Consider the following 17706-nt stretch of genomic DNA (forward strand, 5'->3'; position numbering starts at 1 on the left):
TGGTCAAATCCTGGGAGAGATAGCTGTATCATTTGTTGTCCAGTCTTTGTGTAATGGAAAAAGTGTAGGGCTTATCTGAAGTCCTGGTGAGAGTAGTCTGTGAGGCTGGGCCCTCTCAACTAGCAACTTTGAAGTAGTTCTGGATGCAGAATTTTGAGGAAATTGAATCAGAGGCATTCTGAGAGGCTGGATCACCTGGGCTACTTGTCTTCATTGGTGTCTGGTCCTTTTGTTCTGATAACACACAAGCTTTTAAAGTTAACATACGTATCTGCATTAATACAAGTATGGAATGTGCAGTGTGTACAAGTCGGCTAAAAATGATTTTCTCTCTTATGTTTGAGCAGATAAAAGGCATCTGTCAACTTTAAAAGTCCATTTGGACTGTATAACCAAACCTCTATCCATGCCATATGAAAGGATGGCATATAATAATAAGTCATTATGATTCTGTAGCCAATAAGATTTATCATGTTTCATCCAGTCTGAGAGCTGTTCCCATGCAGAGGGATCAGCATACACATCTGTCCTGTAGTCCTTTCTCATATCTGTAGCCAAGATCCTCAGGAGGTCTCCCCTGGTCAAATCTGATCTCTATTAACTTTGAAGGAGTCCATAGTTTTGTTTCCCGTGGAAACAAAGGCATAACCTCTGCCCCAGTGCAGCATATTTCCTAACTTCCATACTGAAGCCTAGACATCTCTAAAGTATATAGGCTGGTTTAATTCAACAGTACCTTCCACAATTGAATTTCTCTCAGCAGATACTGTTTGCTCATCAGCATTCAAAAACTTTAAAGTTAGCAAAGCACCGCACAGGATCTAGATGCCCTGTGTGTTTCCCATACTTATGTGGGAATTATATATATGTGTGTGTATATATATATATTAATTATATGATTCTATTATGATATGATATGTATATATCTATATATGATATGTGTGTATATATATATATATATAATATTCTATTCTCTTTCAAGACTTTATTATTTTTAAACTATTTTTTCCATGGCTGTCTATATCCATTTTTTTACTGTATCTGTTTAAAGATTTTCTTGGTCTGGACCACTTTACTGTGAACCAGCAACCTTCTCTGACGACATGAGCCAAACCTTAATCCTGCCATGGAGCTCTGCGAATAGTGCTGGCTGGCTCAAGCCTGCAGGCAGTGGCTGGGAGCCATGTCTCTGTACACTGCAGCCTGCCTGAGAGATGTTGGGACTAGGAAGCAGCATCTGGCCCTGTGTTTGTGTGTTTGGAACATTTTTTAAAGTTTTCCCAGGTCCTATGTGGAAATGTGTCCCCCACTTTGAACACTCTATGTAATGAGTCTTTCTCTGTCCCACCAGCCAGCTACCAAATAATGACATGGAGACTTCTTAGTAATTATGAAAGCTTGGCCTTATCTTAGGCTTGTATCAACTAGCTCTTTTTTGTTGTTTGTTTGTTTTTGTTGTTGTTGTTTGTTTGTTTGTTTGTTTTTGGTTTTTCGAGACAGGGTTTCTCTGTGTAGCTTTGCGCCTTTCCTGGAACTCACTTGGTAGTCCAGGCTGGCCTCGAACTCACAGAGATCCGCCTGGTTCTGCCTCCCAAGTGCTAGGATTAAAGGCGTGAGCCACCACCGCCCGGCCTGTTTGTTTTTTGAGACAGGGTTTCTCTGTGTAGCTTTGTGCCTTTCCTGGAACTCACTCTGTAGACCAGGCTGGCCTTGAACTCACAGAGATCCACCTGACTCTGCCTCTGAGTGCTGGGATTAAAGGCATGCACCACCACCGCCCGGCATCAACTAGCTCTTATAACTTAAATTAATCCATTTATAGTAATCTACATTCTGTCATATGGCATTACCTCTCTTCCATCTTGTAGCTCCATGTCTCACTGGAAAATCTGCCTTTCTTCTTCCCAGCATTTTCTCTCTGCCCTGAAGTCCTATCTATACCTACTGCCTAGCTCTGAAACCAATCACAACAGTACATCTTCACACAGTGTACAATTATCCCACAACAATTATTACTTTGGTTTTTTGAGACAGGGTTTCTTTATGTAGCCTTGGCTGTCCTAATTGCTTTTATTATATACAATGACTTTTATCATATTTGAGGGGAAATAGGTGAAAGCATGTATATATTATCTTCACAGGAGAAATCCTCTGTCTGCTTTATCATTGCATCCCTAGCATTTTGTAATATATTGGTAAAATGTAACTCTTTGAATGTATTTATGGTGTGACTGAATGAAGGACCTGTAGCCTACAGACTAGATACATTGGCTTATGTATTACCAACAACCCCAAGATGGCTCTAATCATGCGTATTTCAAATTTACTCTGTGTGTTTTTCATTAGCGAGCAACAGTTAAAGTCTAGCCATCTTTATCTGAAGGTTGAGGTTGGTGAGGAACTTTATATACATTCTGTAAATTGTAGAAAAAAAGAAATGACCAGTCAGTCTTAGGCTTTCAATCCAATTGTCCTGAAATGACTTAGCTCACCTCCACATTTTATTGTGTAAAGCAACTGGCATGCTAAATGCTAAATATGCTAGTCCTAATATCAATGGGGGAATGAAATTTGTTTTCCTAGGGGAACAGCAAATAATTTTTGGATAATAAACAATACAGTCAACCACGTAATGAAATACTAACATTGAGTAATGTGATGCTTTAGATTCTTTTTCAAAGTCAACACACAACAAGATTGGACTTGGACTGGTAATTGCTGAAGTTGATTTTTGTTCCACAAAGAGTAATCTTTACTCCTGTCCATTGTGTTTGTTTTAATCTTTCTATAATCAAGAGCAAAACATAGTTATTTTCATAATACATGCACTGCGGAAGTGGACAAAGAGACACAGTTCTTGAACAACCACGTTGTAGTGTAAGAGGTCAGCAAATGTTTTTTATAAGGCTTAGGTCTATTCAGTCTGTTACAATCGCTTAACATTGTTGTTGTCTCAAGAAAGTGGACCTAGCAACACATTAAAAAAGTGGGCATATTGTCTTTCAATCAACTCCTACTTATAAAAGCAGTCCAGGGACTGGAATGGGGTTATACTTTGCATTCTCCGGCCTTTGTGACTGCTGGTGTTTGGACTTCAGCAGTGCTGAGTTCCTTCTGGAGAAAAGCTCTGTAGCATTTCATCTGCTAAAGGCTAACCTGGCATTTGCTAGAAGATGAGTTCACTGGGCCCAGAACAGACTGGGTTTTTTTTAATTGGTTTATTCGCCATGTATTTGAATAGTTTATAATTTCATTTTTATCTCTCTGAACATATTCTGACTTTTTTGCATTTACATCAATTTTTAAAATGCTATTCTAATGTTTAGTTCATACAAATTTGTCAATTATTATGTTTGACTCTTGTATCATTTCTGCTATTTCTGGATCATTCTTTAGCAGTGCAGGAGTCATAATGGCTTATGTTTCTCACGGGTTAATGTTCATGAGGCTTTATAAATGTTTAAAAAGTAGAATGACCTCATAAGGCCTTTGTTATAAAGTCTCATTGAAAAATATATTCTTAGAATTAAACTTTGCTTTTCAAAAATAAATTCACAAAAGTTCTACTGATTGCTCACTGTACTAAATGCTCGTTGTCTTCCCGCTCTGGCCTTAGATACAAAATTGATGTCAACCTTCAAAAGCAAAGTTCCCACATAGTTTGCAAGGACGGAGTAAATATCTAAGGAGAAAAATTGTAACTCTGATGAAAAAAGCAAATCTGAATCTTTTATAGAGTAGATTCTTAATGTTTTATAACATTGGAAGCCTAAGCTAGTTCGTGGACCCAGAGTCCCTTACTATGGGGAAGGCAGATCTTTTTGAAGGACTAGAATTGTAGTAGGATGTGTTGAGTCTCCCATATCTTTCTCGGGAAACTTCTGAAATCTTTTCGTATTGAAGCCACTAAGAAGGAATAGAAACAGTCAGACTGTTTACATCCAGACTATATATCCTCGGGGGAATAAAGGACTCGGTCACACCACCAAAGATTTGAAAGATTTAGGAATGATTCCCAAAACGTTATCTCTCTTTGCCACATCTTTGTCCAGTGCAAACTCAGGACAAAGTAATGGAGAACAGCTGTCAATCACCGCAAGCACAGGCAGGTGGTGGTACTGGTTGCAGAGGCAGCTCCAGCTCCAGAGTTGGATTCTTTCCTGGAACTCTTTTGCGCCCTCTTAGACACCTGGTACAGTTATTGGTTCTACATGTTTTCTTTAACTTGTTATTTACAAAGACAGGGTGGTTTGCTTTTCTGTGGAGCAATACAATCACACTGTCATCACCCCCACCTTAAAAAAAAAGAAAGTCTTTTTTTCTTTAAGTTGGTTTGTTATGCTTTATTTATTTATTTTGAGGGTACAGGGCATTGCTTGCATGTGGAGGCCAGAGAACAGCTTGCTGCAGTCAGTCCTACAACATTGTTTCTTGGGACTGAACTCAGGTCATCAGGCACCAGCCCACAAACATCACAAACATCATCTTCCCTCAGTGTTATTTAAATCATCTTGATGTTTTTACAATAACATTCCGCTGTAGACAATTAGCCATGTCTGCAGACATTTTTGATTATAGCTACTAGAGAGGAAGATGCTTCTGCTATCTCTAGAGGAGGATCAGTGACAGTTCTCAACATCATGCAATGTATAGGAGATGCCTCCATAGCTATTCTTTGGCCTCTAGTAAGAATAGTCCCAAAGACGTGATCACTTCATTAGCCCATAGAATGCCATGCTGGCCTTCAGTATTGATGGCATTATGCTAATTGGATTTGATGCACTGAAAACAACCAGTAACATGTATGCATGCCAGAAGATAAAGGACAAACCAGGAAGCATTTAAGTTCTACTATACCAGTTAAATTTCTAGGACTTAGCTTCTGGACCCCATGACAGTATCCATTGTTTGCATTACACACTATGTTAGAAGCACACCACTTAGTATTTCTTGGAGTCTGAAAACACCCTCTCAATCTTTAGGCATTGATTAGACTTTGGGTATGCCTACCAGGTCTTAGTGGGATGGAAGTATCTCAAAGTCCTCTACCAGAAGATGGCTGTATTTTTTTTGCGGCACAGGTGGATGTAGGCAGCTTCTGGAAGGTTTTCATGAGGAAATCAGTGAAAGTAGTTTTGTCTGTCCTAGTGCAATACCAGCCTTTCATTTCTTTTTGCATTCAGGCTACACTTGCCTGTACTTTGGGATCTTGTAATTAAAACAAAAAGGATGTACATGTGCAGGTCACTTCAATATTTTGGGATGGATATTTCAAGGCATTTCTACCAGATAAAATAACAAACATTTTTTTTCCAATGCTGAAAATTGAACCAAGGGCTTTGAGGGTGCTAGGCAAACATTCCACCATACTGTAGTCCCAGTCCTAATGATGAATTTTGGATAATAACATCAACTTGGACTAGCCATTGAAGAAAATTGATTAGAAAAGATTAAGCAAGGGATCTGGGCAGTTGGCTCAGCAAGTAAGAACACTTCCTTCACAAGCATGAGGACCCGAGTTCAAATCCCATCACTTGTGAAAATCAAGATGTGGTCATTCATTTGCCTTTTTACCTTAGTGCCATGGGAGTTGGAGACAGAACAATTGCTGGGATTTCCTGACTGCCAAATCTAGTTCCAGATTCAGTGAGAAATCCTGTTTTGAGGGACTAAGGTGCAGAGTGGTGGGCAGGTTACTTGATGTCCTCTCTGGCTTTCATATGCACCCCCACTCTCCATGCTTCCCAAGTGTGTATATTACACACATACACACACACACACACACACACACACACACACACACACTCACACACACACACACACACACACACACACACACACACACACACACACTAATAATAAAAATAAAGACAGGCTGGTGTCTTGAATTCAATGGGTTTAAAACAATACATGCAGAAAATAATTTAAAGTATCAGATAATTCTGTATATACTCTTATGCCAAGAATTAAATGCATCTATAGACAAGCTCCATTGAAATAATGAAAATATCTTGGATTGTTTCTTTTACTTAGAGTGTCATACTTTTCACTAATATTTTTTCCAAAGTGTGTCCAATAAGATGTTTAATATTAGTGGAGACCAAAAAATAATTGAATACACGAAGATAATATATTGTGAAACTTTATGGTATTATATTCTTAACTCACTGGTTACATTCTAAGAATGGAAACACAAAATACCCAACACTCTTTATCCACTGTCGTCTTCTGAAATTGTTTAGTTCTTATGACTCATGACATGCAGTGTTCAGGTATCCTGTGCAAAATTGCAGTAGTCCAAACATGTGTGCATATTGAAATTAATCAGTGCAGTAGTTCAATGATACATCTATCCTGAACACCTACTCAAAAAAGAAATGAAATCTATATATTCAAATTCCTATTCGTTAATTTGAATGTCATTTTCTTAAATTGTGTCTTTGGATGTTTTGTCTCATTGTTTCAGGGCACCATCTACTTTGTTCACATAAATTTCCTGTGTCTTTTTTTTTTTTCTTCTGCTTTTGTGATTTAGTTCTATGTGATTTTCTTTTCAGCCACATGTCCCTTCCTGTTTGCCTTGCTTCCCTTTGTGCCACTTTCCAATGTGTCTTCGTTTCTGTGGGGTTTTCAGTTTCCCTTTCCTAGTCTTGCCAACACAGGTAGCTCCCCCTTCACATTTCTTCTGATGCCTTGTTTTTGCTTTGCTGTCCTTTACATTCAATATTTGCTCCAACTTGCTCCAACTGCTTCATTTCGTGATGAAATGCTTTCACATTTTCCATCTGCTCTATGAGTTGTGATGAAGATTCCAGTGTTAATCTTAATGAAACTGTTCTTTAGTTTTGTTTTGTTTTTTAATAACATCCTTCTGTAGATGCAGTGGCATCTCTTTTAGAAAATCCCTTCATGGACCAGGTTAGGGTCAAGTTAGGGTTAAGTTTTTTGAGGAAGTGCTGACCAGGCTGCCATCCCAGGCAGGTGGGCTGTGCAGGCAAAGGCTCTCAGATTTTAATTCCCACAAAGGCAGACTGCTGAGGCATCTGTGGGATTCTTTGTGTATACTCTTCCCACTCTATCTTCCCTATTTTAAGTGATGCAGTATAGGGATCCTCTGCAGGCACCCTGCACCTCTTCTGTTACAGACAGTATAGGAATCCTCTGAGGGCACCCTGCACCTCTTCTGTTACAGGCAGTATAGGGATGTTCTGCAGGCATTCTGAACCTCTTCTGTTACAGGCAGTATAGGAATGCTCTGCAGGCACCCTGCACCTCTTCTGTTACAGGCAGAGTCTATCCACTTGGACGTGAGAGGGTGGCTCCTCAGCTTCAGGAAGACAGCATTGTTCCTGCATCTTTTCTAGGGCTTCCTTCACCTTAGTGAAAAAGGCCTCTGTCTCAGGCCGGTGCTTAGAGGGAACCACACACCAAAGATCAGAGATTATTTTTGTTTATCACATTTTATAAGAGTCTGAATTACTAGTAACAGGATGAGTGCAAAGGGATTTCAGGAGAGGAACTAAAGAATGAACTAAGTTCCCCAGGCCAGAAGATCCTATAGTGACTTGGGGATGGTCAGATGTAAGCAAATACAGTAGTGTTTCTCCTTCTTTAGAGCTCTGGTTAGGAGGTGGAAAGCTGAGACAGAGGAAGAAAACACACACACACACACACACACACACACACACACACACACACACACACACACACACACTTGCTAATATGTTCAAGCAAGCAAATGGAGTCAAAGAATGACGAAGTGGGGCTGCTTTGGTTTAACTTAGTTATCTTGATACACCTGCTCCAGTAATTAAGGAGTCTGGTTTTTTTCTATATGGTCCTCTTCAGATTTCTCCTGAGCTTTCCTCCCCAAAATCCTCATAGGAAACTGGGACTGGGAGAGTGGAATCCCAGTTCAAGCCCACTGGCCATCCTTTCCACTCCTGCCGGTAGGGTGAGCCTAGGGGAATGCAGTGCCTAGCTTCTAGGTTGTTAGGACAAATGCCTGGAATTACGGGCCTGAGCAGGGTTGGGGGGATGTGGAGTTTATGGGGTTTTCAGTGGTAAGGGTTGGTCTGAGCACACATATGTGGATTCACTTGTGTCTTTATGCTGAGGACTTCGCCAATATTATTAGGTAGAACTGGCCACCGGTTGGTCCATTACAGAAAAGACACTTATTTTACCTCTGCTAGTTTTCTGAATTCATAAATGGTATAGAGGCTCCCTCTTGTGGTTATTGTTAAATTGCATGTTGTTTTCTGTTTTAAAATTTTTTCGGTAATGGAATGTCACACATTAACGAAACGTAGTTAAAATATGTGTGTACAACATGTAGTAACCACAATCAGCATTTTCACCTTTTAAAGCATCTATCATTTATCTTTGTGTTACTTGGGGACCATGGGTCCCGTTTGCTGGTTCTTAGTCTTGTTGATACAAAGCATTTGAAAATGTGAAAACTCAAGGACCATCTATGAGAATATGAGAGAAAAGCAACCTGGGAGGCAAGCTGCCAGGAGGAAGAAGATAGAAGAGGCAAAGACCAAGCCTTGGCTCTGGTAGAGGCCAGGAAAGCAGGCAGGTCCAGCTGTGGAAGTTAGTGCAGCTGAATGGCAGGGTGATCTTCAGGGAGAGTGAGGACTTGTAGGTGTCAAGTCTAGTGGGCTTCAGATTTAGACCATTGTCTGAAGAGGGGAATGTGAAACATTATGCTTTCTCTGAAAGAACTCAGAGAAAGAAGTTGGCAGGCTTAGCAGCGAGGTCTCTAAGTAACAGCACAGACTGAGGGCTTTGGGGTCTATACCGACAGCACAATAAGTGATGGTTGCTCCTCCCATCTTTTTATCATTGCTTCAGGAGTATCACCTGTACCCAAGGATGCTCTGGCCAGTTGATGGGTAGGCTCATATGGATTAACCCTTACAAGAGGGGATGACAGTCTTGTAATATTTGGGTCAGGTCAGAGTTGGAGATAAAAAACTTAGGTCTCCCCCCTCCCTCTCCCTCTCCCCCTTCTTCTTCTTGTCTCTCCCTCCCAAAAAATTATGTAACAGAGTAAAGATGATTGTAGATAACTAAAACTATATGCTGAGTGTGGTGCACACCTGTAATCCCAGCACTCATGAGGCAGAGACAGGCAGATCCCTGAGTTCGAGATCAGCCTGGACAACCGACGGAATTCCAGGACAGTAAGGACTATACAGAGAAACATTTGTATGAGAGAGAGAGAGAGAGAGAGAGAGAGAGAGAGAGAGAGAGAGAGAGAGAGAGAGAGAAAAGAAAAAAGAAAGTAAAAAGAAACAAGAACAGACAAAATCAAACTATATAAAGTAACCACAGGTTACAGAAGGAAATGACTTTCCATTAACGAGCCTCAGCAATTGCCCCGCCCCACTTTACACAGTGTTTTAAATCTTCTATTTTCCACAGAAGGCTCATTCCATTTTAAAATATTAAAATAAATGTACATCTGAATAAAACTAAAAGAAGAAAATATGTGAATCACATGATTACATCATCTTTCATTGATTAATTTTTTTTATTGCATCTATGCAATTGAGTAAAACAGCTACTCATCTTCACCCCTTTCTGCATAAGTGACATTCTATGTCTATTCACTTGTAAATCCATTAACTTTTTACAAGGGTCTTTCATGGTGCAAAGTCCTGCATCATATTTCCCTGAGTTCGAGATCAGCCTGGACAACCAACGGAATTCCAGGACAGTAAGGACTATACAGAGAAACATTTGTATGAGAGAGAGAGAGAGAGATATTTCCCTGTGTCCTCTATGTCCTTGAAATTATAAACCTCTCTTCATTCAGTTTGGAATATGTATATATTTTTATTCTAATTGACTATGCATTTGTTTGATTGCTTTTGTATGACTTTCCTATCTGTAACTTGCTGTCTCACCTTTTATGTCTTTTGAAAATTTTAAAAATTATTGTTATTTTCTGTGAATGTGTGTTTTGCCTGCCTGTATGTCTGTGCACCACATACATGCCTGGTGACTGTGGAGGTTAAAAGAGACCCTTGTGAACTGACATGAGGCGGTTGCACATCGAACCTGGGTCCTCTGCCCGAGTAACCAGTACTGATTTACTATGGAGCCAACCCTCCAGCCCTCACCAAAGTCTTAGGGTTTTAAGTTTTTCTTATTTATCTATATGTGTCAAGTGCATTTTTTTCCTTCTAAGTCCTCCAGCCTTTACTTCCCTTTGCTTGTTTTATTTCTAGTAGTTTGTTTTTTTATTTCTATTTTGTGCTTTCTTTCACAACGTCTCCATGAGTTCATTAACCTATATCATGAGCTCTGGACTGAAGACGTAACTGCATTTTTTTTAACTTTTATTTTTATTTTTTGGCCCCATATCATCACTGACATACTTAAATTGGATACCGATACCTGCAAACTTCTTAGATTCAAATCCCAAGTAGTATTTCTTGATATTCTAAATTTTGGCATGAGAGTAGTCCCTAAATTTTCGCAAGTAACTTATCTCCCTTTTGGTTTGCTTGTTTTTATATGTACCTTTATCCATTTTAAATGCAACAAAAATGAAGTAATTGGAAGAAATATCTTAGGCAAATGTAATGTGTAAGTAGATATTGAAGTTTTTGGCGGAACTGTAAATTCACAATTTTGTCCCCCTCCACTGAAGATACTTGCTTCACAGCAAGGAATGGCACCGGATGTGAGTCTTCCACCTCTTTGCTGTCTAACTACTTGTATGTCTTTGTCCTGGGACAACTGTTGCTTGGGACTGGAGGAACTCCACTCTACACCCTGGGAACAGCCTTTATTGATGACTCTGTGCCCACACACAAATCTTCTCTCTATATAGGTGAGTGAACTCTTCGTATCCTTTGATTTATTGTTTGTTCACTGTATAGGGAGAGTTGGAAAAGAGTTGGCAACATATGGTTTTCATCCCTATCACTAAGGGAGAAAAAACAAACAAACAAAACCAAGTTAATTGTAATGTCATGGGCATTTCATTTAGGTAAATGTGATTGTATTTTGTTTAATTGTTTACTGTTCTACCAAGTCGGTTACTAGGATGCACAATGGTTTTATTGTGGTCTATCCAGAACATGCTGACATTTATGAATAGGTGGAACCAGGTCAGGTCAGCAGCTTCTGTCTCAGTTGTGGACTGTGTAAACCCCAAGGGATTTTACTCAGGGCATTGTGTGTGTGTGTGTGTGTGTGTGTGTGTGTGTGTGTGTGTGTGTGTGTGTGTAAGAAATTTAGCAGCAAATAAAAATGTTTAGAAGGTGCCCATATAGTATATTTCATTTTGCAAATGCTTTTATATATATATATATATATATATATATATATGTATGTATGTATATATGAGAGAGAGAGAGAGAGAGAGAGAGAGAGAGAGAGAGAGAGAGAGAGAGAGAGAGAGCAACAATATAAATATCTAATAGCCAGAAGTAAACTGTTTACCTCTACTGGTAGTAAAAGTGAGAGAACACACTAGGAATCATGACTAAAGACGAATAGCTTGCTTTTTAGAAATAGACTTATTGCCAGTCAATGATGATGCAAGTCTTTAATCCTAGCACGTGGGAGGCAGAAGCAGGTGGATCTCTGTGAGCTTGAGGCCAGCCTGGTCCACAGAGGGAGTTCCAAGACAGCCAAGGGTTACATGGGTAAACCTTGTCTTGGAAAACAAAACAAAACAAAAAAAGAAATAGATTTATCAGCATATCTAAGTGTTAAATTCTGCGGCACAGTAAAATAAAGGGTTTCTAAGTGGATGTGGAGTGGTGAGACTCCTTACTTCACCTTTTCTTCCACAAGATTGTAAACAATAATCACTGCTAAAAGGAAAACAGTACATGTACGATCCCCACCACCAGTTACACAACATAAACAGATTCGTAATTACTGGGTTTGACTGTTATTATTATAATCAAGTAGTTTTTATAGTGAGTCATTATTTTTAGATTCCTCGACATAACTGTTAACTAAATGATACCTTTCACATGATGTATTTTTTAAAATCTCTGTAATTTTGATGTAGGTCTAATCATTAAGAATTTTCTTTAGTAACATATGTTTCTTCACTGTTGTTAGAATGTTGAGCAAAGCTGTTTATATGACTATTCTTTTTTTTTTTTTTTTTTTTTTTGGTTTTTTTGAGACAGGGTTTCTCTGTGTAGCTTTGTGCCTGTCCTGGATCTCGCTCTGTAGACCAGGCTGGCCTTGAACTCACAAAGATCCGCCTGCCTCTGCCTCCCGAGTGCTGGGATTAAAGGCGTGCGCCACCACCGCCCGGCTATATGACTATTCTTAATGTCTTTAATCTTTTCCTAGGAATTGGATACTCTATGTCAATCTTAGGCCCTGCCATTGGCTATGTGTTGGGTGGACAGCTGTTGACAATGTACATTGATGTTGAAATGGGACAAAGGTAAGGCAATATCTGTTTTTCTTTTAATTTTTCCTTCTATTTCAGTAAAGTGGATCTCATTTCTCTTTCAGAATGTCATGGAGGATTTCAGGAAATAAAACAAAGCACACTATTTTTATATGAATAACTAATGCATCGGCATTGCTTTCTGGATCTCTTAGCATAATAATGTATTTATTACTAAATAAGGATGTCTAATAGAATCACTGATGATTTTTAAAAATATACTCTATATACCATTTGTATCATTAAAGAATAATTCAGCTGGGCAGTAGTGACACACGCCTTTAATCCCAGCACTTGGGAGGCAGAGACAGGCGGATCTCTGTAAGTTTGAGGCCAACCTGGTCTGCAGAGCAAGATCCAGGACAGGCACCAAAATTACACAGAGAAACCCTGTCTTGAAAAAAATAAAAACAAAACAAAACAAGAATAGTAATTCAATTAAAATTATCTTATCTGTAGATTTAGTTGCAGATAGATAATATTGTCTTATAAGTATCTGAATGAGAATAGGTTCTCTGATATCTCTGAATGTTATAAAAACAAACTCAAAAACACTCCATTGCTCTCATAACCAAGATAATCAAGATATTTAACATTATTTATCCAACACTTACATTCTACACAGCACATTTTGTGTTAGCTTATATTATATGTTATCCTATTCAGTTGCCCAAATAATTCTATTCAGCAGTAGATACACATACAGGTTAGTAAGGGGGGAACACATGAATTGCACTACATCTTTTGAGTTTGAACTCCCTGTTTACCTTGGATTGGCTTTTCTTCCTGAATTAGAGAAACTTCTGCCCCAGGGTGAGGCTCTCTCTTCCCACTTCCCCACCAGAAGTTAACTGCACAGCGCTTCACATGACAGCAAAGAGTGAATGAACACGACCTGGTGTGTCTGATTGGTCTCTGTGATGCTACTTCTGGGTTTTTTTTTTACAGACAATATAAATGTGTTCAGGACAGTCCCTGGGGTAGGACTGTTAGCTTTTAAAACCAGGTATTTGGACATCAGAGAAAGACTGACAGAGTAATGTGTCTGGGGGAAGGTCTTATTGATATTAATATAGGAGAACTATTATAAAAATTTTAATAAATCATTCTAGAACAACAATTTAAAGAAAGTGTTCATTGAAGCATACTATATGAAACTTTTAACATTGATCAGTGATTTACTTTGAGATGTATTTAGTTTACTGCAATAAATGAAAAAAACCCTAATGTATAGAAATTCTGTGTATGTTTTTAAATATTTGTCATGTTTATATTTGCTATTGAATACCTGAAACCTTTATTCCATATTTGCTGCTTTAAAAAAAAGATTATTTATTTTTATTTTCTCTGCATGAATGTTCTACTTACTTGAGCAGTTGTCTGCCCACCATCTGTGTGTGTAGTACCAGTAGAGGCCAGAAGAGGGCATCAGATCCTGGGAACTTGAGTTAACAGGTGGCTGTGGGCCATCAGATTGCTGCTGAGAATCGAGCCCAGGTTCTTTGTAAGAGCAATAAATGCTCTTGATCACTAAGGCATCTCTTTATCCCTCATTTTATGATGCTTTCCAAATCATTATTATTTTCTTTTTTTAATTAAGAAATGTTTTATTCATTTTACATACCAAACACAGACCCCTTCTCATCCCTCCTCCTACTCACCCCAGCCTTGCCCCCCAACTCACCCCTCATGCTCTACTCTGAAAAGGTAAGGCCTCCCATGGGGAGTCAGCAAAGCCCAGGACATTTCATTGAGGCAGGCCCAAGCCCCTCCCTCTGCGTCAAGACTGTGCAAGGTGTCCCACCATAGTCCCTCTGCATAAGCGAGACTGTTGTCTGTTTAAGGGACCCCTGGTGTATGAGCTGGCTTTTGGGAGCCCAAAGTATTATTCTTAAACCTCATTTATACCTGTATGTCTCTTATCTATTATCTGACACATTGTGATGGCTTTATTACAATTTTAAAAATATCCTACCCTTTGCACCTGAATTAAAAGACATCTGATTGTTGTGACTGAGTTCTAATTAAGAATGAATGAATTTTGACTTTTTCTTTCCCTTATAGTTCTGATGTCACTGAGGATGATCCACGGTGGTTGGGTGCTTGGTGGATTGGATTTCTTTTAGCTTGGATCTTTGCTTGGTCTTTGATAATACCTTTCTCCTGTTTTCCAAAACATTTACCAGGTAAATGCATCTCTTTTAAGTTCAAAAAGTTTTGTTGTAATTTAGGTTGTTTTAAAGATGATTAACAAGAACTATAGAATATCCTGTTTGTTTTATAGACCTTCATTGTCTGCCAATGCATACTTTTAAAATCTAACTTCTTAGAAAATATTCATAGCGACATTAATATTTATGGATTATTTTATTTCCATTTATGTTTAGTGAGCGCAAAGTCCTTTTTAATAAAATTGTCCTTGTGTTTTATCTTAATTCTTGCCTATGTACGTGCAAGATACAATTGAGCTATTATCTCATGTTGAGTTAGTCATTCATTTCAAGGATCAGTCTGTGTTAAATCATTCAAACTAATTATTGATAGTTGTACAAGTACCTACTTTTTTCAATTGTCCACAAACTCATTCTGTCATATATTAATTGATAAACCATATTTCAATACTAGATAGTCTTTGAAAGACATCTTAGCAGAAATGAGTGTCCTTTCTTTTATGGGTTCTTACCTCTGAAGCATTTTTCTCAACTTGAAGGCATTTATTTATTTCCATTGTCATTTGCAACAAAGCTTTTGGAGGTGTATGGAAGTGTGTAGAGATGTATGGAGGTCTGTGGAAATGTGTGGAAGTGGATGAAAGTGTGTGGAGGTCTGTGGAAGTGTGTGGAGGTGTATCAAAGTGTGTGGAGGTGAGTGGAAGTATGTAGAGTTGTGTGGAAGTGTGTGGAGGTCGGGGGAAGTGTGTGGAGGTGGGGGGAAGTGGATGGAAGTGTGTGGAGATCTGTGAACGTGTGTGGAAGTGTGTGGAGGTGGACGGAGGTGTGTGGAGATTTGTAGAAGTGTGTAGAAGTGGATGGAAGTATGTGGAGGTGTGTGGAGGTGGGTGGAAGTGTGTGGAGGTTGTGAAAGTGTGTGGAGGTGTATCAAAGTGTGTGGAGGTGGGTGGAAGTGGATGGAAATGTGTGGAGGTGAATGGAGGTGGATGAGGTGAGTGGAGGAGTGTGGAAGTAAGTATGTGGAGGTGGGGGGAAGTGTGTCAATATGGATGGAGGTGTGTGGAGCTGTGTGGAAGTGTGTGGAGGTGTGTAGAAGTATGTGGAGGTGGGTGGAAGTGTGTAGAGGTCTGCGGAAGTGTGTGGAAGTGTGTAGAGGTCTGGGGAAGTGTGTGGAGGTGTATCCAAATGTGTGGAGGTGGGTGGAAGTGGATGGAAGTGTGTGCAGGTGAGTGGAGGTGGATGGAAGTGCAGGGAGGTGAGTGTGGAGGTGTAGAAGTGTGTTTGTGTGGGGTGGGTAGAGGTGAGTGTGAAGGTTGGTGGAGGTGGGCATGGAGGTTTGGGGAGGTGGGTGGATGGGGTGGAGGTTTGGGGAGGTGGGCAAAAGAACACTTGATACACAGGAAGCAGGTGAACTCATTGGTGTCTTTACCATCCTGGCCCATTCCATTATAATATCACAGGATGATGCTTTCTCAGATTTACTCACAGAACTGTGGTTTAAACAAAGGGCCACAATGAAAAACAACAAATATAACTTCATCTTCCAAGCACGTGTCTATGTTTTCCTTTAGTGAACGAAGAAAAACAACCACACATGTATTTTAATCTATAAAGACTGCCCCCCCCCAAAAGTTTCAAATGAGCAAAGATTGTTATAAGATTTCAAATGAAGAATAATATATGTTGGGAACAAAACTGTGCCATTAAATTAAAATTCTTTGACTAAAACATTAATGTTTACACAGATTGGAACTCCATTTGTTAGTTGGTATTTTTGTTGTTATTGTTGTTGTTTTGTTTTTTAAACTTTTAGACAAGGTCTCACATTACAGCCCAGGCGGACAGTCTGGCCACAGTCTCATGCCAATCCTTTTGGCATAACCTCTTGTATGCTGAGAATATAGATCTGAGCCATCCTTCTGTTGCTGAAGTTGTGTAAATATCTGTGTCTGTCATTGGGCTGTGCTAACGGGTAAAATGAATTCACACTCATGAAGAGCAGCCAAGTGTGATGGCTCAGATCTATATTCATGAGTGTGAATTCATTTTACCCGTTAGCACAGCCCAATGACAGACACAGATATTTACACAACTTCAGCAACAGAAGAAAACTGAACTCTAGTGGAATTGACATACTCATCAATTAAAGTGTGCATCAATTAAAGACTAAGCATATTTAAAAATGATTAGTGAAATGATAAATGGTAAAACAAGCATGTTTGTTCCACCCCCATCCCCCAGGAACTGCAAAAATTCAAGCTGGCAAAATTTCCCAGACTCATCAGAGTAGTAGTACTTCCTTCCAACATACAGATGAAAATTTTGGAAAAAGTATTAAAGATTTTCCAACTGCTGTGAAGGTAAAATAGAATCTCTCTCTCTCTCTCTCTCTCTCTCTCTCTCTCTCTCTCTCTCTCTCTCTCTCTCTCTCTCTCTCTCTCTCCTTCTCCTTCCCTCCCTCCCTCCCTCCCTCTCTCTCTCTGTCTGTGTGTGTGTGTGTGTGTGAATTTCCCCCACAGTCTCATAGTAACACAGTACTTACACATGAGTATATATTACATGCACATATAAGTAAACACACATGTACCCTCACATTTTATAATTTAATTTCTTATCTACTACTATTGAAGCTTTTATATGTAACTTTTCAGATTGAATGTCATTGCCCTTTGAGCTCCAGAACAGAATAATTGAAAGAGCATGGTTTATTTCACTGAGAATATATTCAGCGGTTCCTTGTCTGTAGTCGGTCACTTCATGCCATTTCCTTTATACCATGTATTGATCAATTGTCACTGAGCTCAGCTGCCTTTAAGCCTCCTTCCTTTTGGATCATGCGTCCTTATTTTCAATTGTCTCTGATTATTATCTCCTCCTTTCTATCGAAAGTTGAAAAGTCCTATGTTAGTACTCCTCCCTTGCGTAGGGGTGTGAATGTTTTCATCTATTCTTACCAAACAGCTATGCTCACAGCTACGCCACCAATGTTCTCATCTGTCCTTCATACCTGGAAACTTGGTGTGTTAGGCCAATAACTCGTATTATGAGGGAATTGGCAGTATAGATCCCTATGGACTTACTTAACTTTATACCTAT

The 17706-nt window shown here is 39.2% G+C and overlaps 1 protein-coding gene across 1 annotated transcript in view; it reads left to right on the plus strand.

The window, feature by feature from the left end:
• Slco4c1 (solute carrier organic anion transporter family member 4C1) overlaps positions 1-17706 on the plus strand; it is a 56527-nt gene that overhangs the window by 18641 nt on the left and 20180 nt on the right. Inside the window, exons 3-6 of the mRNA XM_052750296.1 lie at positions 10667-10849; positions 12337-12433; positions 14504-14625; positions 16852-16970. Of these exons, the coding sequence (XP_052606256.1) occupies positions 10667-10849; positions 12337-12433; positions 14504-14625; positions 16852-16970 (521 nt within the window). The remainder of the gene's footprint in view (positions 1-10666; positions 10850-12336; positions 12434-14503; positions 14626-16851; positions 16971-17706) is intronic.

The sequence above is a fragment of the Peromyscus californicus genome, unplaced genomic scaffold (genome assembly GCF_007827085.1).
Source record: "Peromyscus californicus insignis strain IS unplaced genomic scaffold, ASM782708v3 Scaffold_21__1_contigs__length_65335640, whole genome shotgun sequence".
Lineage (NCBI taxonomy): Eukaryota > Metazoa > Chordata > Mammalia > Rodentia > Cricetidae > Peromyscus > Peromyscus californicus.